The sequence below is a fragment of the Arvicanthis niloticus genome, chromosome 6 (assembly GCF_011762505.2).
Source record: "Arvicanthis niloticus isolate mArvNil1 chromosome 6, mArvNil1.pat.X, whole genome shotgun sequence".
Taxonomy (NCBI): domain Eukaryota; kingdom Metazoa; phylum Chordata; class Mammalia; order Rodentia; family Muridae; genus Arvicanthis; species Arvicanthis niloticus.
The window spans coordinates 27,822,778-27,845,815 of NC_047663.1; the positions used below are offsets into that span (position 1 = coordinate 27,822,778).

The 23,038-nt window shown below is 46.9% G+C and overlaps 1 protein-coding gene across 1 annotated transcript in view; it reads left to right on the forward strand.

Moving 5' to 3' along the window:
• Positions 1 to 1,961: 1,961 nt before the first annotated feature.
• Positions 1,962 to 23,038, forward strand: part of Acsf2 (acyl-CoA synthetase family member 2) — a 40,931-nt gene continuing 19,854 nt past the window's right edge. Inside the window, exon 1 of the mRNA XM_034506472.2 lies at positions 1,962 to 2,221. Within this exon, the coding sequence (XP_034362363.1) occupies positions 2,094 to 2,221 (128 nt within the window). The 5' untranslated portion in view covers positions 1,962 to 2,093. The remainder of the gene's footprint in view (positions 2,222 to 23,038) is intronic.

The following is a 23,038-nucleotide window of genomic DNA, read 5'->3' on the forward strand; positions in this document are numbered from 1 at the left end:
GATACCTTGTCTCAAAAAAAAAAAAAAAAAAAAAAAAAATAGCAACAGTAGGAGCCCAAGAGATGGCTCAGTGGGTGAAGATGCTTCCTGCCAAGCTTGGTGACCTGAGCTTCATCCCGGGACCCACATAGTGGAAGGAGAGACCAACTTCAACAAGTTGTCTTCTGATCCCCATTGTGTGCATGTACACATCACTTAAAATTGGCTGCAGTGGTGCAAGTCTGTAATTCCAGAAGAGACAAAAGGAGGCAGGAGGGTCAAAGTTCAAGGTCATCCTAGGATTTATACAGAATGAGGTCAGCCTGAGCTATATGAGACCCCATCTCAAAAAAAAAAAATGCTACTTTATGTTGCCATTAAGAGCCCCTTTGTCTGTCTGTCTGTCTGTCTGTCTGTCTGTCTCTTTTTCTCCCCAGGCTGGCCACAGACTGACTCATTGTGTAGCTGAAGATGACTTTGAGTTCCTGATTCTCCTGCCTGGGATCACAGGTGGTTGACACCATGCCTGTCTATGAGTCCATTTCTGAATCAGAGAAACAAGGGGAAGGGGATAATGGCTTCTCCAGGCTAGCCCAGAGTACAGGCAGAATGACTCATCTTCCCCTTCCCCCAAGACTCAGTCAGAGACTAGACAGGAAGAGAAAGGGTCCTAGGGGCCAGAATGTACCCTTCACTTTGCCAGGGCAATTATTTATCCAGAAGGGATCAACGATTTGTCCAGGGTCATCCACCAAGCCTTCCAGGCAGGGCTTGGATCCTCAACTTGGGATACCAGTGAGCATCCCTCATTCCCTGGGCCTGGCCTTCTGAAAACACTGTATACACTTGATTTGGAGGGTGTCATGCTGTTGCAAGCCCACCCAGCTTGACTTGTTCTCCAGTGGAACACAGATTCTTCTCCAAAAGCTGTCAGAGAGGTCTCTGGTCACTCTGGGGATCAAAGAGGGAGCAGCTGCATTACTCATGACCTGGGCTGAACCAGATAAAGGCAAAGGTTCAGTAGGCCAACCTCCACCCTCGGGCAACTGTTCCTCCCTGCCTGGCTTTCGTCATTCCAAGTCAGGAGAAGGGAAGCCACCCTGCCAGGGGCTTCTTCTCTTCTTTCCCAGATCGTTCAGGACAACGTGGAGCTAGAAGGTGTAGGACAAGTGTGCCAATCATAGTTACCAGTGCCCAGACCCAGAAATGAGCAGTTGTCGCCTAGATCTTGTCTCCCATCCTCCTTGGGTTACATGTTAGACTACATTCCCAAGGGCACAGCTAGAGGGTCGAGTCACACAGTCTGGGCCCTCTGGAGCCTAGGGGAACAGCTGAGGAAATTGTGTTTAAGGTCCCAAGGTAGGGCAGAAAGAAGGATGGTAGGATACAACCGACTCGCCCCTGATACCACCTAATCTTGTCTGCCTGGTACTCTTCTCGGAGTGACCAGAGATCTGGTCTTGGGGAGGATGGAAGGTCGAACTAAAGCTGACTTTTAGCCTCTGGCCGGACTAGCACCTCGGTCCCCGGTGGTCCCCGGTGGTCCCCGAGCACAGAGGGGCTCACCCATCAGACCTGTAGGTCCGGACAGCCTCTCCCCAGAGGCCGTCTGCTCCAGCTGGCAGGCCTCAGGGGCGCTCAGGGCCGGTTCCTTTGGCCTGTAGCTCCCCACCGGGGAAGTTCCCACGTGACCCAAGCGCTACTGGGCACGTGGGACCAACCAGTCCTGGCATTGTCATCTGGCTCTATGTAGCCTGTTGATTGGTCTCCTGTTTATGAAACTCCTAGGCCCTCCAAACTTGATGATTGCAGGAAGGCCCTGTATTGTGCTGCAGAGCGAGTCTTGGGAGCCCCAGTAGGGGGAGGGGGACAGGGGCGGCACTTCGAGGGCGGGCTGGAAGGGCTGCAGTTCCCACGCAAAGGTGGCCAGGACCGAGTCGCCACTTCCCGGCCTCTCCTCGCCCCGCCCCTCCCCGCCCCGCCCCGCGGGGACCCAGTCCTCCTCACCCCATAGGCAGAGCGACCCTCCCGCCTCCCTGCCCGCTTCTTCTTCACCCCCCCTCGTTCACTTTCAAAGTTTACTCCCGGCCCGGGACCGTCGGCGGAAGCGAACCATGGCTATCTACCTCGGGATGCTGCGCCTCGGAAGGCTGTGTATTGCGAGCCTGAGGGGGCAGGGGCCCCGGACGCTGCTCTCTCGACCTCGGCCGAACTCGAAGTTTCAGGGTGTCCGCACTCTCAGGTACCCCGAGCAGCTCTCCGAAAAGAGAGGGGGCTGGGCAGTCCCGAGAAGGGAACTTGGGAGTTCTGCCCAGCTTGGCAGGGGCTGACCCCACTCTGGGTGGCCCTCATGCATACTACCTACCACCTAGGCGAAGGGAAAAGCTGCCTGCCTGGGGTCTGGGGCTGCTGCTGGTAGCTACAGGAGTCCCAGGCTGAGTTCTAATTGTAGTTCAGAATTCTGTATGCGTCCCATGTGGTACACAGGGCCAGGAATGGAGGCTTTTAACAGTACCCAAGGAATAGAGTTGAATACGGCTGGACACTCTGTCAGCTGTATTCACTTCCGTGAAAAACTTGGGGACTGTTTGGGGTGTCCTCAGGGCACTGAGTATAGCAGGTCTTATCTCCCTTTGTTTTCTTTTCGTTTCCTTCCTTCTTCCCCCTCCTCCTGATGCTCCTGCTTCTCCTCCTCCCCCTCCTCCTCCTCCCCCCTTCCCCTTCTATTTTTTGAGACAGGGTTCTCTCTGTGTATCCGTGGTTGTTTTGAAACTCGCTCTATACACCAGGCTGGCCTTGAAATCACAGAGATCTGCCTGCCTCTGCCTTCTGAGTGCTGAGACTAAGGCCGGCACTACCGCTGTTCGGCTTCCCTCTGTTTTCAGTCGTTGCCACTTCTGGGCCCATTTTCATCTGTCTTCAGTGCAAGATCTGGGGAGGGGCTTGGCAGGAGAGAGTTGGCTAAATAAAACTAACATGGCCAGACACTGAGAAAACTGCAGGAGTTTGCTGTGGAAAGCCCAGGCTGGGAGAGCTGGCTGCGCAACAAGGTGAATGGTGATATCCATCGTCCGCATCCAGTGGGGATGCCAGTGGGGATGCACATCGCGTATAGTCTGCTCTTCTGCACAGTCTGGCAAGCTAAGCCTGTTGTCCATATTATGCAGGCTGTGGGCGTGGAAAAGAAACAATGGAGGCACAGCAGAAAGAGGAATATATTTCTGAAAACCAGGTTTAAAAGACATTACTAAGGCCAACAGTGGTTGTGTGTACCTTTAAGGTAGGGTCTCTTGAGTTCAAGACCAGCCTGGCTTATGGAATAAATTCCAGGACTGCGGGGGAGGGGGGGGGGCACTACCCAGAGAAACCCTGTGCAGCCAATAAAAAAACACCCCTGAGAAGAAGTTGGACAGACAAGTTGGAAGATGTCTTTTTGGCTGGAACTCTCGGATTACAGCCTTCTGAAAACTAGGAAACAAGCTGGGGTGTGTGTGTGTGTGTGTGTGTGTGTGTGTGTGTGTGTGAGAGAGAGAGAGAGAGAGAGAGAGAGGTGCTCAGCCCCTGTGAAGTGTTTCTTAGGAGACCTAGGGGCTCACAGATGGGTGTCCATGAATTTTGTGTTCTAAGTGCAGGTAAAGGCAACTAGTAAGTGTGTTTTCCTTCATCTATCTTTACCTTACTATTTTGAGGTAGGGTCTTTGACTGAGCCTGGGGCCCACTGAGTCTGCTAGGATGGCTAACCAGTGAGTTCTAGAGATCTTTCTTCTCTGTCCCCCAGCCCCTAGCACTGAGAAGGTGCGGGTGGCTGAGCCACTGTGCCCAGCTTTTGTGTGAATCCTGGGGATCCGAACTCAGTTCCTTCTGACTGTACAGCAGTTGCTTTACTGATGGAGCCATTTCCCTTGCCCCAACATTCCTAATCTTTGACATTTTCTTGTGTAAACAAAGCAGGTCACTTACTTGCCTCAGGCCTGTGACCTCTGAGGGTTTCAGTGTCAGGCCTCGGAGAAACTATGTCCAGAAGAGACCCATTTATCAAGAGAAAAATAAATTTTCTGAGTATCTGGCCCGACTTCTTCTCGTTCCTCTGTTTGCATGCTTCCTTGCATTCATCCTTCCAAACCAAGTATCTGGTCCGTCCCCTACTGTCCTCTGCAGAGGTCTCTTTCTTAGGCATCTCAAATATTCAGCACACATTTCTGAGGGCATTGACCTAGCCTTCAGAGGTCAAGCACCTAGGTCCATAGGACTCAGACCAGAACTGGTGGGAGGATGAAGGGAATCAGGGGGAGTCTGATGTTCTAGGCATGGTGGTGTGGGAAGCTGTTGTCCTCCACTCTCTCTGATTAGGTTACAAGCAGGCTTTGCCACTGCCCCAGCACACCACGTCCACTTTTGAGTTTTCTTTGTGTTTTTGAGGCAGGGTCTTAGTGTGTAACTCAGGCTGCCCTGCAACCTGCAGCTATTAATCTTCCTGTCTCAGCCTCTGAAGCCCTGAAATTACAGGCATGTATCACCATGCCGGGCATAAGTTGCTGGTTTTGCTGAACAGGAAAGAACAAGAATTTAAAGCTAGCGTGTCTTGAGATACAACCCTGGCCAATCTACACAGAGTTAATGACCAAGGGGCATGTTACCTAATCTCTGAGTATGGTTAGTTTGTTGTTAATGTATTCTTACCTGGTAGCTTTCTGTGGGTAGTGAGGCAGAAACTAGTAGCTATTGCTTTCAGCCTTTCCTTTGAGGTGGGGCTGACCCTAGTTAACTAACATTTAGACTTGATCTGGACCTTAGCAACCCCATCAAAGGGCAGGTGTATTGAACCAGCCCCTATCCCTGACTCCAACCCCAAGTACTGACAACTGGGTCTCTGAACAATGGCTTCAGTGGAGAAGCCTGTAGCATGGGTACCTGAGCCCTAAGTATTTCGGACTTTAGAAATGTCTCCCATCAGTTGGGTGGTGGGGGAGGCATGTGCCTTTAAGTCTAGCACTCAGGAGGCAGAGGCAGATGGATCTCTGAGTTCAAGGCTAGCCTAGTCTACAGAGCAAGTTCCAGGACAGCCAGCCAGTGCTGTTAACACATTGAAAGCCTATCTCAAAAAATAATAAAACCCACCATCACCACCACATAATAACAAAAAAACAAAAAAAGAAAGGTCTCCCACCAACTTCTCATTATCTTCCTTCTCTCCCTCTTTCTTTTCTTTCTTTCATTCTCTCTCTCCCTCTTTCTCTCTCTCTCTCTCTTTCTCTCTCTCCTCTCCCTCTCTCCCCCTCTCTCTCCCTCTGTCTCTCTAGCATATCAGGAGTCAAACTCAGGATCTTGTTATGCAAATGCAACTCTCTACTAGCTTGTTTTATAGGAAGAGTTTGTTAAAGGCAAATAAAACCTCCCGTGTGCACTTTCTCTCTGTGCTCACAAAGGTGCATCTATCAGCTATTCCCTTTGGATGCCAAAAGTGAGCAAGCACTCCACCAAGGAGTCCTGGGCTCAAGCTCTTTATTGCCCCTAAGTAGTTCTTTGTAGTTTGCTTCCTCCATAGGCTGTGGGTTCCTTCAGGGAGGTTATATTGAGTGATCATAGGACTTTATGGTATAATTACATATGGAAATTGCACAGATCTTAAATGTATGGCTTAGTGAGTTTTAATGGCTTGTTTTCGATTGCTATAACTGAATGCCAGAGAACAGAGCAATTTGTAAGCTTCCCTTCAGAGTTCATTTAACTCAAAGTTCTGAGGGATAGGAGTCCAAGGGCACAGTGCCAGCATGTGCTTGGCACTGATGAGAGCCATCCTGCTGGGTCATGACATGGCCCAGAGCATCACGTGGTAAAATCCAGAACACATGCCAGGGAGAGCCATTTCAAAGTAAAGCTATCACTCTATAACCTATTACTCCACAAATGGACGGATTACTCCATTGCCAAGTGCAAGAGGCCTTGTGATCCAAAGGCTGCATTCGAAGAATCATTAATATATATGAATTCCGAGAATCATTTAAACCATGTTATGCTCACACTCATTATTTGGTTTCCAAAGTCCCCTTTTTTTTTTCAAGACTCTTTTTCTTCCTCCCTTCTCTTCATTTTCTTTTCCTTCCTTCCTTTGTGGTTTTATTGATTTTTATTGAATAATTTTTTAAAAACTTATTTTTATGCACAGGGATGTCTTTCCTGTATGTATGTGTGTTCACTGCAGGCTTGCCTGGTGTCCTCAGAGGCTAGAAGAGGGCATCAGATCCTCTGGAATTAGAATTCAAGATGGTTTCGAGCCACCGTGCAGGTGCTGGAAACTGAACCCGAACCAGAGTCTTCTGGAAGAGCAGTCAGTGCTTTTAATTGTTAAATCATCTCTTTGGCTCCTTGCTGTTTTAGTTTTTGAGATGGGATCTCATTATGTTTCCCAGAGAGGCCTCAGACACAGCAATCCTCCAGTCTCAATCCCCCAATGCTGGCGTCCGTCATGAGCGTGAGCTGCCACGCCCAGCTTTACTTTTAATTTCTTCCTTCTTGTTTATATGGGTTCCTTTTCTTTACTTAAATGCTTGACAAGAACAGTTTAAGGCAGATTGATGTTGGCTCGTGGTTTGAGGTTAAAGTCCGTCACCACCGGGAAGGCCTGGTGGCAAAGATGACTGGCTTCGATGGCCGGGTGTAAGGCATCATATGTAAAGTGGTGTAATGTGACGAGTTGTCATATTGTGCTCCCAGTCAGGATATGGAGAAAGATGAATATCAGTGTTTTCTCCTTTCTGTGCAGTCTGGAACCCCAGCCTGTGGTGTCACTCACATGCGGGTCGCTTTTCTTCCCTCTGTGAAACCTCTTTGAAAACACCCTCAAAGAGACACTCAAGTCTTTGCGATTCCAAATCCAGTAAAGGGTACCATGATTAACCACCACAGTGTGTGTGGTGTGTGTGTGTCTGTATGTGAGAGAGATAGTGTGTGTGTGAGTGTGTGTGAGTGTGAGTGTGTGTGTGTGTGAGAGAGAGAGAGAGAGAGAGAGAGAGAGAGAGAGAGAGAGAGAGAGAGAATGTATGTGTGTCATGGGCATGAGTTTCAGACATGGCCTTGCACATGCCACACAAGTGTTCAGCCATTGAGTTGGTTTCAACACCCTCAGGTCTAAGTTGGGTTTTTTTTTTTTTTTCCCTTTAATCATTTTTAGAAATATTTACTTGTGTGCATTTGTCCATGCAACTTCTGGCAATCTCCTTCCACCATGTGGGTCCCAGGGATTGAACTCTGGTCCTCCTCAGTCTTGGCCAAAAGGACCTTAAGCTGCTGAGTCATCTCACTGAGGGCTAGCTTTAGGGAGAAGGGGTTGGACTTGTTTGTTTGAGTTTTACTGAGACAGGGTCTCTTTCTGTAGTTCAGGATAGCTTCAAACTTACAACACCTCTCCTGCCTCAGCCTCCCAAATGTTGAATTTAATACGAATTATCACATCTGTAATTTTTGAGAGGGAAGGGGGTGACAGGGGTGAAGGGGTAGTCAAGGTCTCACTCTGTAGCAAGGGTGGTCAGGAACTCTGAAGACCAGGTTATCCTAACACTTATGCCACTCATACTGCCTCACTGTGAGTTTGAGGCTAACCTCGGCTACATATTAAGTATAGTAGGATTTTACATGTACACCACACTTGCTCTCTGAGGTCATTTTAAAAACATCACGTTAGTCTGGTGGTTGTGGCAGTGGAGGCGCACGCCTTTAATCCCAGCACTTGGGAGGCAGAGGCAGGCAGATTTCTGAGTTCGAGGCTAGCCTGGTCTACAGAGTGAGTTCCAGGACAGCCAGGACTATACAGAGGAACCCTGTCTCAAAACAAAACAAAACAAAACAAAACAAAACAACCAACAAAACAAAACAAAATGAAAATACCATGTTATTTTTGTGCTCTTAATGACCACTGTTTAAATGGCTGTGGGTTAAGAAAATAACCACTTATTAATACTCTTGCTTTAGATTTTGTTTGTCACATATTGGCTTTCTGCGATAGTAATTGCAGGTCGTAGCTGGCACAAGTGAATTGCCACATGTGCAGTAGAAAACACCAGAGCTTTATAGTTGGGGGTGTAGCTCAATGGTTAGTGCTCATCAAGAACGTATTGAGGCCCCGGGTTCTGTCCCCAACACATAATTACACATCAAGAACGCATTGAGGCCCCGGGTTCTGTCCCCAACACATAATTACACAACTAAGATTGCAACTTTACTTTGGGATAAGGCAGTCTTAAGCATACACTCCCAAAGTAGTATGAGAAAAGCCGGACGTGGAGGAACATGCTGCAGTTTCAACACTTGGAATATGGAGGCAGGGAGTTTATGTAACACTGGGTTTGCAGGTTCAAACCCAGTGTCCAGGGTTATTCCTTCCTGCCGACCAACGCTACTATATAGTTCATCACTAGTGTCTAAAACTTAGAGCAACAAGCCCCCTGAGGATGCAGATGACTGGTGGCAGACAGGCTGAGGGACAATAAATCTCGGGTGGTTTGCAAGGGAGATAGGAGGGGGCTGGAGAGGTGGCTCTGCAGTTAAGAGCACTGACTAACCACAACTGAGGTCCCAGCAACCACATGGCTCACAACCATCTGTAGTGGGATCCAATGCCCTTTTCTGGTGTGTGTGTGAAGACAAGCGACAGTGTGCTCACATGCATAAAGTAAATAAATCTTTTTTTTAAAAGGGGGGCAGGGGAGACAGGAGGAAAGAGGCTGACCTTGAATGCTTTGACTGTGTCAACAAGTCTCCACATCTTTTGATTACTTTTTGTTTTGTTTTTTGAGGCAGGGTCTGGCTAGCCCAGGAGACCCAGAACTTAATATGTAGGCCAGGTTAGCCTCAAACTCATAGTGATCTTCCTCCCTCAGCCTGCTGAGGGCAGGAATCACAGTCAGGAGCAACCATACTTTGCTATAGAACTTTTTTTTTTTTTTAATTTCTTTGTTTCTTTCTTTCTTTGTTTATTATATCCCACCCTTTGCTCTCTCTCTGCAAGCCCAGTTCATAAGGTCAAGCAGTTCTAACCACTAAGAATTCTTAAAGGGCCAGGCACACAAGATAAATCACACTACACACACACACACACACACACACACACACACACACACACACACACTTTTGTTTATTTGTTTGTTTTTTTGTTTTTTTTCGAGACAGGGTTTCTTTGTGTAGCCCTGGCTGTCCTGGAACTCACTCTGTAGACCAGGCTGGCCTCGAACTCAGAAATCCGCCTGCCTCTGACTCCCAAGTGCTGGGATTAAAGGTGTGCGCCACCACTACCCGGCTACACACACACTTAAGATTAAAATAAATACTTTTTTTTTTTTTTAAAAAAGAAGCTGGCTAGTTACTGGATACTCAGTAGCTGATAGCACCTGCTGCTTTTACAGAGGACCCAGGTTTAGTTCCTAGCACCTACATGGCAGCGCACAATCATAAGCCCATAATCAGTTGCAGGAGGATCCAATGCCTTCACGTGGCCTTCGTGGACACCAGGCACACGTGGTACATGCACATGGTATTAAGGCAACATATTCAGATCCATTTGCTTAGCTTTGCTTCGTTTTGTTTTCTCCCTGCAATATTTTTATTTTGTTAAAGTGTAGAGCATCAAGTTGTCATTTTAACGTTTAATGTTTTCATAGCACATGTTAATTATACATAATTCTAGGTTTCATTATGGGGTTTCTGTACAAGAGCATAGTGTGTATGTCAATCATATATGTGTATGTCAATCATATATGTCTCATAGTATCTCTTATCCTCCTCCCACTCCCAAGAGGTCCCCCGTCTACTATCATGGGGTGCATGGGGTATGTGTTTGGATGAATTACATTAGGGTTGTTTGTAGGAACAGAGACATGACCATCACAGGAGCATAGACACCTTACCACTGAAGCAAATGCTTCCCCCACTAACTGTTATCTTTGTGTAAGTCTCTGGAGATGGAGGGAGTGCTCATGAGCCCCTCCTCTGCCCACGACAGGATGTTGACAGTTTCAGTCTTGCCAGGTGGTGTGCTGGAAATCACAGCTGCCGCGAGCTAGCTCTGGGAGCTGAGCGTTTCGTGTCTCCTCCATCTTCCCCAACTCTCACACTCTGCACCTCTTCATCTGAGATGTTTCCTGAACCTTGAGTGGGTGTTCCATCTATGGACAGACGATCAGCTGTCACTTACTTTCCCTGCTCTGACCAGTTATAAATCTCCGCACTCTGCCGACCACGGCAGGAAGAGGCTTCTGTGACCAAAGCTGTCGACATAGCTGCCCCGTTCTGTGGTTATTCAGAAGGCACGTAATGACTTGGGTTTTGTTTCATTGAGACAGGCTCTACTATAGCCTGAGGTGGCCTCAAATTCACTCTTTAGTCAAGGATGACCTTGAACACCTGACTCTCCTGCCTCCCCAAATGCTGAGTTTCCACCAAGCCTGGCCCACTCGCTTGCCTTATTTTTATTGCTGGTTTACATTTTCCTCTTTCTTCCTTCCTTTCTTCCTTTCTTCCTTTCTTCCTTCCTTCCTTCCTTCCTTCCTTCCTTCCTTCCTTCCTTCCTTCCCTTCTTCTTCTTCTTCTTCTTCTTCTTCTTCTTCTTCTTCTTCTTCTTCTTCTTCTTCTTCTTCTTCTTCTTCTTTTTGATATTTTACTTTTTTGTTTTGTTTTTTTTTGAGACAGAGTTTCTCTGTGTAGCCCTGGCTATCCTGGAACTCACTCTGTAGACCAGGCTGGCCTCTAACTCAGAAATCCACCTGCCTCTGCCTCCCAAGTGCTGGGATTAAAGGTGTGTGCCACCACCGCCCAGCGCAACCAGTGCTCTTAATTACTTTTAATTAGGAGTAGGGGGAAGGTTTGTGTGTGCAGCCGGAAGAGGATGTTGGATTTGATGGAGCTGCAATTATAGGCAGTTATGAGCTGCCTGTTTGGGTGCTGAGAACCAAATTCAGTTAGAGCCATATTTGCTCTTAACCAGTGAGCCATCTCCCACAGCCCTGTTGTTGCCTTAGGCCGCTCAAATTGCCCCCTCAATCAAGTATGTGTTTTCTTGCTCCCTGCCCCAGTGTTCTGAGTGCCCAAATGAAAGACACACATACTCAGCCTTCTATTTTAATATGCCCTAAGCAGCTCAATGGTGGGGCCACTCCCAAACCTACAAGTGGCTTGCACACGCTCCTCTCTGATATTTTTGAAGTATTACTTACTAAAACCTATATTCCACCCTGGCCACCTAGAACCCAGACCTGCAACGCTCCTGGGCCACGATTCCCGACTCTTACATGTTGGCTTTCTCTCTGTCCTGCACTTCTCAGGCCTGGTCCTTCTCCTTTCCAGTCAGTCATGGTGGTTCTCCTGCCTCAGTCTCCTTGCCCTCGAATCCTAAAGTCCCACCTCTGTCTTCCTGCCCAGCCTTTGGCAACCAGCAGCTTTATTTACCAATCAGAAGCAATTAGGGGCAGGGACCCTCAGCGTCTTCCGTAAGGACTCTAATGCAATTTTAGGAACTGACAGCCCCGTGTTTTTCTTATTTGAGAAAGAAACAACAACAACAACAACAAAAATCAGGTGATCGGTGGTGACATTTACCTTTTAATCCAAGCACTTGGGAGGCAGAAGCAGATGCCCCAAACTGAAAAATCGCAGAAACATCTCCCAAATTTAAGTCAAATATTGAAAAACATCATGCCAGCCTCACAACAAAGATTTAAAAATGCAGTTGAAAGCAATTTGAGTTTGAGGCCAGCCTGGTCTACAGAGCGAGTTCCAGGACAGCCAGGGCTACACAGAGAAACCCTGTCAAAGCCCCCCCTGGTCATATTTATGCTGGTTGTGGTGGTCTGCACCTTTTAGTTCCAGCACTTGGGAGGCGGAAGCAGGCAGATCTCTGAGTTCGAGGCCAGCCTGGTATACATAGAGAATTCAAAGTAGCTAGGGCTATGTATCGTGACCCTGCTTTTTTTTTTTTTTTTTTTTTTTTAAGATTGATTAAATTAGTAACTAAAAAAAAAGTTACTTACATTTATGATGTATGTGCCATGTCATGAATGTGGAGGTCAGAGACAACATGTGGGAGTTGGTTTTATCTGTGTTCAGGGATCCATCTCAGGTCTCTGGCGTTAGCTAGCTAGTTCACTGGCCTAGCAGCAGATACCAGCAAAGAGAAAGAACAAAGGTCAGTGTTAGTTCATGACTTCGGTCTAATTGGCAATTGCTTTCAATTTCATTTTAAAAGCTTTGCTGGTGTCTGGCACGATACTTTTTAGGGAGATGCTTCTACGACTCTTTGGTTTTGGGCACCTGGCATCAGCTCTGCCCATCTTTCCTCTCTAGTGGTGTCTGGAAAGATTAAGAGGCCTTCCCTGGGGTCTGGGGCATTTCAAGCTTCCCAACAGGGTCCATCTACTGACCTCTGGTTCAACTTCCAAGAGCCATAGCCAATAGATATGTTTTCAGGAAGCGAAACAAGAGGCTTCTCCTCATGGGCCTGTTTGCGCAGGCATTATCAGCATCCCTGCCCTCATGGTTCCTTGGAGCCCAGCTGTGATGTGGTTGTGTCTGACCTAGATAAAATAGAGTAATCCTGCAGGGGAGGGGGAGAAAGCACTGACTGCTCTTCCTAAGAACCCTGGTTCAATTCCCAGTACCCATCTCCAAGCAGATCACAGGATATCTGACACCTCTGGTCTCTGATATGCACATATCCACATATCTACATGTAATAAAAAAATAAAACAAAAAGTCTCCCCAAAATGGCTGCTGTGCCTATGTTCTTACAGAGGTTTTATTAAAAAACAAACAAAAACAAAAAACAAGGAATTTTCTGTGTTGAGGGGGATGGCTGCTAGCCATACCTTTAGCTGCCCTCTCCAAAATGTGATGACATGCAACAGACCTGAAGTTCCAGGAATCAGCCAGCTGTTTTCTGTCCAGGTTTTGTGACGCTGGTCCAGGCAGGGAGTGTGAGACCCTCTGGGTTTGCCTTACCAGGGAGCTATGAAGACAGACTCCATAGATATTAAGGATTGGTGCTGGGAGAGGAGAAAGGTGAGCTGGCACCCTGAGGGCAGGAGAGTAAGCTGACACACCAGGCAGATGGATGAGCTGCAGCAGAGAGAGCAATCTTGCAGAAACAAACCTCTTACTATTTTTGCTTTTTAAAATGGGGTTTCCATTAAGGAGGTTTTAAATATCATTTTGTTATTACATTTATCTACAAATTCACACATGGGTTCCATGGCACCTGTCTGAAGGTCAGAGGACGTCTTGTGAAAATCAGTTCTTTCCTTCTACTGTGTGGGTCCTCGAGATCTGATACAGGTCCTCAGGCTGAGCAGCAAGCACCACACACCTTGCTGAGCCATCTCACTTTCCCCTAATATAATATATGGAAGATATAAAGTAGAATACATACACGTACATGTGTGTGTGTACATGTATGTCTATATCCTGGTGCCAAGGAGGCCAGAAGAAAGCATCAGATCACCAGTGACTGGAGTTACATATGGTTGCAAGCCATGCAAAGCTGTCTTTCCAACTCCCCAACCCCATGATGTATTAATTAATTAATTAATTAATTTATTTATTTATGTAATGTATGAGCACTCTGCTGCATGTACACTCACATGCCAGAAGAGGGCATAAGATGGATGTAGATGGTTGTAAGCCACCAGGTGGTTGCTGAGAAATGAACTCAGGACCTCTGGAAGAGCAGCCAGTGTTCTTAACCACTGAACCATCTCACTAGCCTCCCCCCTCCCTCCCCCCGGATATTTAATACAAACTTTAAGCACAAGAGTTAAGAGAAAGAGGAGCTCAGAAGAAAAGCAAGACACACCCCAGAGTATTGGGGTGAACAGTGTTCTTTTATGTAGCCCAGGCATGTCCTCAAACTCCCTCGTCCTCCTGCCTCTGCCTTCTGGATGCTGGAATTACTGGTCTGCAACAGTGCTTCTTGATCAGCAGTTCACTTCCTTTCTCTAATTCCCAGGAGCTCTGGGTGAGGAGAGTATCTCAGTGAGGGGTGCTGAAAGGGTGTTTCCCAGTCAGCGTGGTTCCTGCACTCTGCTCCATCTGAGACCTAGCGGCTGCTCTGCACCTGTGGCGTTCTTGGTTGTGTTTTCATAATGCATTTACTCTTATTTTATGTGCATTGCTGCTTTGACCTTGTGTATATCTGTGAGAGTGGTGGATCCCCTGGAACAGGAGTTACAGACAGTTGTGACTGCCATGCGGGTGCTGGGAATTGAACCCAGGTACTAGAGAAGAACAGGCAGTGCTCTTAACTGAGCCGTCCCTCCAGCCCCATTACTGTTGTTTTTATTAATTAACTTTATTAATCTTCTAGTGGGGGAGCTTTGTTTAGGCAAAAACAACAACAACAACACCCCACCCCTTGTCTCTAGTACAGTGCTAAGAGTCAAACCCAAGGCCTTAGGCCTTAGACATGCTAAGCAGGAGCTCCACCACTGACCTCTGACCTCTGACCTCTATCCTAAGGCTTCTGTTTTTACTGTTGCTTCCTGTTCTGTTTTATTTTTATTTGGTGAGTGTTTTGCTTACATGTATGTATGTGAGCACACACTCACATGCCTGAGGAAGCTAGAAAGGGGAATCAAGTCACCAGAAACTGGATTTACAGATGGTTGTCAGCTGCCAATGTGGGTGCTGAGAACTGAACCTGGGTCCTCTGTGCTAGAGCAGTAAATGCCATTAACGGCTGAACCGTCCCTTCTGGAACTCACTCTATAGACCAGCCTGGCTTTGAACTCAGAGATCCACCATCCTCTGCCTCCCAAGGTCTAGGATTAAAGGAGTTTGTCTTTTTTTTTTTTTTTTTTTTTTTTTTGAAACAAGGTCCCAGAACCCCCCAGTTGGCTTTGAACTCAATATGTAGTCAAGGATGACCTTGAACTTCTGATGCTTCTACCTTCCAAGTGCTGGGTTTGGAAATGTTCGGGAGTCAAACACAGGCCTTCATGCATGCTGGGCAAGCACACCACCAACTGAGCTATATCCCCAGCCTCTCTAAGGCAATTTTGACTGTAATCCGTGGGGTGGTGAACCATGCCAGGAAGCTTGGTGGGTAGAGTGGGTTGAGACCCTGGAAACTCGGGGTACACACCTGAGACGGTCGGCGCCTTCCTGCTCTCTGCCAAATTCCTGGTCTGGAACATGTGCTACACTTCCCACATAAGGAACTGTCACCTGTGGACGTGTTGGCTCAGAATAGAGTTCTCCATGCTAATGAGGTACTTGGAGGCCCTGAGGGTTTAGCCAATAAGCTTCCCTTCCCAGGCATTCCTTCCTGCAAAAGGTATTTAATCCTGGGTCCACCCTGAGAAGCTGGTATGCTATGTACCCATTTTCCATGATGATTTACCAATAAACAGTTTGGAACCAAGGACTGTCTCTTTCATCGATAACCGCCATCGGGAGCAAGGAGCAGGCCTTCGCCTACAGAGCCACTGCTTAATTCTCCATAGAAGGCCTCTCTGCGCTCCCAGCCCCGCCCACAGCCAAGCTAAGGACCTTCATCGATGAGCTAAGCTACAGCTTCCCCTCCCCCAACACTCCTCGAGGGCCTGTGGACCCCTGACACTTCATTCTCAACTTCTCTGTGAGATTCTCCAGCAGTGACGGGGGGTGGGGTGGGGGGGTGGTGGTGGGGGGGAGGGGAGGGTAGGGTCTGAAACCCAGGGAATACCAGCTTCAGCTTTCTCCCATCTTAGACTATGTTTTCACAACCCCCAAAGCAGTGTCTTGGCACTTCCTGAAGCCCAGTACCCTCCTGGTGTTGTGGGATAAGCACAGCCAAGGTCCTTGTGTTTGACCTCCCGGGAGAGCAGACAGGCTGAACGAAGATTCACAGTAGTCAGTCTCTAATATGTTAGGATGTACACACATCTCACTGGCTGTGCTTGGTCAGTAGGAATGCACTGATTTAGGTCCCAGAACAAGCTGTCATCTGCTTATGCTGCTGCCCGAACTGCTGAGGAACTCTCTTTTACAAAGAATGCTTTTTTTTTTTGCTTTTAAAGACATTTTATTCTACATGTATGAGCATTTTGATCCCACGTGTGTATGTGTGCACCATATGAATACTGGTGCCTGAGGTCAGACGAGGACATCACATTCCCTGGAACTGGAATTATGGATGGTTGTGAACTAACATGTGGGTGCTGGGAACTGAACCTAGGTAACCTGCAAGAAAAGTGCTTTTTAAAAGTGATTTTTTTATTTTTATTTTTATGTGCATTGGTATTTTGCCTGCACCTATATCTGCTTGAAGGTATCAGATCCCCTGGAACTGGAGTTATAGACAGTTGTGAGTTGCCATCTGGGTGTTGGGAATTGAACCTGTGTCCTCTGGAAGAGCAACCAGTGCTCTTAACCACTGAGCTATCTCTCCAGCCCTCACAAGAAGATTTTACCAAAAGATTTTATTGTATTTTATTTTGGATTTACTTGTATGTGTGTGCATATATGCATATGTATGGTTGCCTGTAGAGGCCAGAAGAGGGTGTCAGAACCCCTAGGGCAGAGTTGAGAGCTGCCTGATGTGGATGCTGGGAACCAAACTCCCATCCTTTGCAAGGGCAGCAAGGGCTCTACCATCAGAGCTCCAGCCCCAGCCTCCTGCCTATCACTTTTCATAAAGGAGAATTATTTATTCCTTGATTTGCCGTAAAGTCTATTGACTTTCTTAGAATTACATCATGAAACTGGTCATCTGGGTGCATTCTCACTTCTCTCTGGAGTGTTGTTCTTGACTTACCCTCTGGACCAAAGCTCGGTATCTGGGAAACCTTATCTTAACAATAAGCAGTGTGTTAGAGCAGCCCTCTTCCTGCAGAATGCATATCTGTGTTCGAGACTGCAGGAGTCACAGTGCACAATGAACTCTGCAGAGAGCACACAAACTTCTATCTCTTATTGGAAGCCTCTGAAAGCAGAAGACTAATATGTTTAGAAAAGGACTTCTTGGAGGAGCTAGGGAGAGCAGAGATGTAGGAGGATGAAGAGCCATGCAGATTCCAAGTAGCTAACCAACAAGGAGACTTTCTCTGAGAGAAGAAAAGTCAAGAAAGGAAGAATGCTTGGCTTCCCCACAAGGATGGACCTGGAACTGAGAACAGAACCCGTTCCTTCCCTAAATTGGTTTCATCCGGGTATTTTGCCACAGCAGCATGAAACTAGGAAAGAGGCTGGGTAGCTGTATGCTCAGCCCTCCCAGTCCCAGCACCATCCTGTCCAGTTACAGTGTGAGCAAAGCTCGTCTGTCCTGCTTCCCACCAGCAACCCAAAGCAGAGAGATCTAGGCAAAGAGACTGTGTGAAGATGTTAATGTGTTCTCTTTCACAGTGTCCAGAACTAATGTTTACAAAGAGAACCACATGACCCAGAGTCCAGGAAACATATCCAGGAGAAATAAGCCCACAGGAGTGAGTGTGGACTTAACCAGATAGATTGGAAAGTAGCTGTGACTTAATATGCCCAGGAAGTGGGTTTGAATACAAGAAACTTTGCACAGAGAAGTAGGACATGTTTCAGAATCCAACCAAAACTCCAAAAACAGGAGTTAATGAAATTCAAACCCACTGGATGAGCGTGAACGCAGATTAGATCCAGTGGAAGAGACGATTAGTGAACTGAAAGATAGGGCAGAAGGAAATCCTCGGACAGCGTCAGGAAGACTGAGGAGCATACGGTGAGAGGCCTGTGATGTGGGCCCACGGCACGGGTACAGTGGGAATTTTGGTTTCTTTAAAAACCGAGTTATGGGCCCAGCAACCAAAGAGCATGCATGGGCTAGACCCCCAACACACACTTGTAGCAGATGTGCAGCTTGGTCTTCATATGGATTCCTTAACAATTGAAGCAAAGGCTGTCTCTGACTCTGTTGCCTGCCTTTGGATCACCTTCCCCTACCTGGACTGCCTGGTTGGGCCTCGGTGGGAGAGGATGTACTTAGTTCTCCTGGAACTAAATGTCCCAAGGTTGGTTGGTACCAAAGGAGAGGCTTCCCTGCCTCTGAAGAAAAGGGGAGCGGTATAGGGAGGGGAGAGATTGTTGGGGTGGGACTGGGAAGGGGGCTGCACTCAGAACATAAAATAATTGAAAAAAAGAAAAAAGAAAAGGACTTCTTTTATAGAGGAATTTCTAATTTTTTTCAAGACAGGGTTTCTGTGTAACCCTGGCTGACTTGGAACTCCCTTTGTAGACCAAGCTGGCCTCCAATTTGTAGAGATCTGCCTGCCTCTGCCTGCCTCTGCCTGCCTCTGCCTGCCTCTGCCTGCCTCTGCCTGCCTCTGCCTGCCTCTGCCTGCCTCTGCCTGCCTCTGCCTGCCTCTGCCTGCCTCTGCCTGCCAAATGCTGGGACTAAAGGAGTGGGATACCAGCCTTTTGGCTTGGATTTTCTAATCTAAAACTCTCCAACAGATGCCACTTCCTTGGCCTGCTTGGCATTATTTGATGATGTGTGTACATATTTTACACGGAAATAGTGCATGCTGCTTAAAAAAATAGCAAATCGATCCAGCAATGCGCTGTTTAGTTTCTTGGTTATGACTGTATCAGCGGAAGCTTAATCCTTACAAGTTTTTTTTGTTTGTTTGTTTAGGTTTTCAAGACAGGGTTTCTCTGTGTAGCCTTGGCTGTCCTAGAACTATCTCTCTCTGTAGACCAGGCTGGCCTCAAACTCAGAGATCTACCTGCCTCTGCTTCCTGAATGTTGAGATTAAAGACCTCGTGGGCCTCTACCACTTGGCTTCTACGAGTTTTTGTCTTTTTGTCTTTTTTTTGAACTTTATATTGACGTATAGAAAAGTGTGCTTTTACATTTTTATTCATTTATTCTTTTCTCTGTGTGGAGGGGGGGTCACCTGAGTGTCAGGTGACATGTGTAGTAGTCAGAAGACAATTTTGTGGTACTGGTTCTCTCCTACCTTTAAGTGGATTTTGGGTATTGAATTCAAGATGTCAGGCTTTTGGGTGAGTGTCTTACCCACCGAGCTGTCTTGGTAGGCCCAGAGTGTGTTTATTTTAAGTGCTTATTGGAGACCAAGCTGGGCCTTGCACCTCTAGGCAAGTGCTGTACTGTCATTTCTTTCTTACGTTGTTCTTCCATTTTATTTTGTTGTTATTGTTTTGAGACAGGATATCATACAGTCAAGGCTGGCCTCAAACTCACTGGGCAGCCGAAGATGGCCTTGAACCCCTGATCCTCCTACTTCTGGTGTATCTATCTGGACTACACAGGAGTTTCAGGCCATCCTGAGTTATGTTGAAAGGCTAAGAAAGGGAGGGAGGGAGAGATGGAAGAAAAGAAGAAGGGGGATAGAGAGGGAGAGACAGAGGGAAGAGGGAGGGACGGAGGGATGTAGAAGCAGGTCTTGAACTTCAGTCCTCCTGCCTCAGGCTCCCAAATAATCAGAACTTTTAGGACAAAAACACTAGCCACTCCAACAGGCTATGTTCACCCACCCAACCCAAAACTCTACACAGGAAATCTAGTCAATGTGGCCATCTTTGGGGTACTGACATGAGTGTCTTGTCTGTGGTTTGTCCTGCTTCAGGTCCTGCTAGGTGACTGCAAATTTAGAAGGGTGAGCACCTTTGTGCCTTCAGCCTTAAAGGGAAATGAGATACTTGTCTCTGCTTTTTAGATAATCGAGTCAGTAGGTGCAGAGGTGAGCAGGTGTCGAAAAGTGAAGGGGACACGTGCAAAGGGAAGGCAGAGGTGCCCGGCTTTCTTGTGGGCTGCAGTCAATGGAGTTTAGCAAAAAGAAACTTCTAAATACCTCTTACCAGACTATAGGTGTCCATGCTGTCCCCATCCCTGTCTCCCTCCTCCCCCTCCCTTCCTTCTTTACTAACCTTCTCTTTTTTTAAACCCCAGTCTTTTGCAGGAACATGAAACACTCTTAACCCCTGAGACATCTTGCTAGACATTGCTTTGTATTTAATTTTACTTGCTTTTATTTTTAATTTTGTTTGTGTTGAGATGGGATCTTGCTGTGTAGCCCAGGGTAGCCTCAAACTCTTGATGCCTTCAGTGTACTGGAATTACGGTCTCACCATGCCTGAGTGAACATCCATCCTATCTATCTATCTATCTATCTATCTATCTATCTATCTATCCATCCATCCATGCATCATCTATCTATCTATCTATCTATCTATCTATCTATCTATCTATCTATCTATCTATCTATCTATGAGGGGATCAAACCTAGGGCTTTGCACACATACCAAGCCAGTGCTTTACCACTGAGTTAAAGAGCCAGTCCTTGTTTTTGTTTCTTGAGTACAGGGTGGACTATGAACCCCAGGCTGTCCCTGAATTCACTATGTAACCCAGGCTGGCCGAAAGCTCTAGTTTGGCAGTAAGCGATGTTTGTTAAAGATATTTTGTGACAGAGTCTCTTGTATCAAATTTGATATGTGGCTGAGGAGGACCTTGAACCCCTGGCTTCTACTTCCTTGGGGCTGCACGGGCAGGCCACCTGTGCAGGCACCACCACACCCAGCTAGATTTTGGTGACTTCCACATTCCATTGTTCAAAGGGTTTCTAAGGAATTTTTTCCCTTAAACCTTTCCAATAAATGTGGTCAGAGGGCAGCTCTATAGGTCACAAAGTCTACGGAATTCTTGCTATACAAGATCACAAGAGAGATGGACACATTTTTACTGTTAACAAGGCAATATCCTTATTTGTGAGAGCCTTTGAGAGCAATCTACAGCAGCCAGGGAAGAGATAATGTTAAATTCAGTGGTCATACATCCCTTCCTTTCATGCATGGATTTTGCTGCTTTACCATTCTTCCTTCAAATATCTCTACAAAAAATGAATATTTTCTTTACATGAGCATTCTATACTATATCCCCCCCCCCACACACACACACGCACAACAGTAGTCCTGGGTGTCCTGGAACTGACTCTGTAGTCCAGATTGTAATGTTTTGTTAATTGTGCTTAAAATTTTATCTTCCAGCAAGGGAAAGATTTCAGCCACACTCCTGGATGCCGTGTTCCTTTTTCTTCCCGTCGTCCTTTCCCAGTCTTCCTAGCCTGCCTCTCTTCCCACCTCCTGAGTTCTGGGACTAAGGCACACCGCCATACCTGATTCTGTTTTTGTTTGTTTGGTTGGTTGGTTGGTTTTGGTTTTGGTTTTGTTTTTTCGAGACAGGGTTTCTCTTTGTAGCCCTGGCTGTCCTGGAACTCACTCTGTAGACCAGGCTATCCTGGAACTCAGGAACTCAGAAATCTGCCTGCCTCTGCCTCCCAAGTGCTGGGATTAAAGGCTTGGGCCACCACCGCCAGCGCCATACCTGATTCTGATGTATTTTATTTATCATTATTTTTATAAGATTCATTTATTCAAATTATCTGGTTTGGTCATTAAGTCCTTCGATGTTCTTCCTATGTGAACTTACCAGCAGCAATAAGTTACTATAGAAATGGGCATTTGGACAGTTGCATGCTAGAGGTGGCACAAATATCCCAACCCAGCTTCAGAAATTAGCTTGCCAATTTGTGTGGCCCTCTCTCAACTTAAGCTATCAATCTTCAGTGCAGGGGTTGACAGAGCCTAGTAGCTTGGCCCTCACTTCCAATGTCAAGGTGTCTATCAGCTCAGGTTTGGGTGTATTTTGATGCCAGTGAGTCACTAAGTCCAATGAGTCACTAAGGAAGACTTGAAGGAAACATAGCATCCAGAGGGGAAGGAAGTACAGACTATGTTCTTGTTTTTTTGGGGGGGAGGGGCATTTTTTGTTTTGTTTTTTTGAGACAGGGTTTCTCTGTGTAGCCCTAGGCTGTCCTGGAACTCACTCTTGTAGACCAGGCTGACCTCGAACTCTAGGCTGTCCTGGAACTCATGCTTGTAGACCAGGCTGGCCTCGAACTCAGAAATCCGCCTGCCTCTGCCTCCCAAGTGCTGGGATTAAAGGCGTGCGCCACCACTGCCCAGCCACAGACCATGTTCTTAACTGCAGCCAAAATCTGTCACCTACATAGCAAATAATAGCAAATTAATCACATAGTAAGCATTCACCTTTCTCTCTGGTTGTAGTGAGCTAACCCTGGTCTTCATGACGGTCAGGCAAATACTCTACAGTAAGCCACACCCCTTTTGTAATTATTAGAATAATGTATCAGTGTTTTTCTCTCTTTTTCTGTTTTTTGAGATTTTATTTAATTTTACTTTATATGTTTAGATATCTTACCTGCACAAATATGTGTGCACCATCAGGTACCAGAAGAGGGCATCAGATGCTTTGGACTGGAGTTACAGACAGACAGTTGTCAGCCACTTTGTTGGGGCTGGGAATTGAACCTTAGGACTCTGGAAGGGCAGTCTGTGCACTTAGTCACTAAGCTATTTCTACAGCCCCTTGTTTTTGCTTTTTAAAGAAGTTTCTGGAATTTTTTTCAAATACTTTTTTTTTTTTTTTTTGAGATCCATCTGTCTTTGCTGGAATTATAGGAGTGGAACCACCACCACCAGACTTTAAATGTTTTTTTGAGGAATCAGTTTTTTGTTTGAGATAGTGTCTCACTCTTTAGCCCAGGCTGGCATTGAATTCACAGTAATCCTCCTGCCTCAGCTTCCAGGCACGCACCATCATTCCCAGCCTTCTCAAAGGTTTTCTACCTGAGCTGATTGATTCTTCAGTGAGGAGGCCAAGGACACAAAGAGCTGGCTGGAGCTTCCCTGAAGGCGTGCACCACATCATGTAGTCTGGCCACACACGTCCTGTGTTCACACCTCACTCAGGTTGACCCACATCTTGCCCGGACGTGGCAGTTCTGTATGGATCAAGCTCCAAGATCATTTCTCCAGCACCGCGGAGCAGAGAAATTCCTCCAAGCTCTTGGCTCCTTCTCTTCTCTCCCTCCCTCGGTCCCTCATGTACTTGGGTTTGAACCTAGGGCCTTGCACATGCTAGGCAAACGCTCTGCCAATGAACTACCGTTCCATGCCTCTCGCCACCCTTCCTTCTTGCCAGGAAGACCTCCCCAGCCTACATCACACCAGGTCCTCTGGAAGAGCAGCC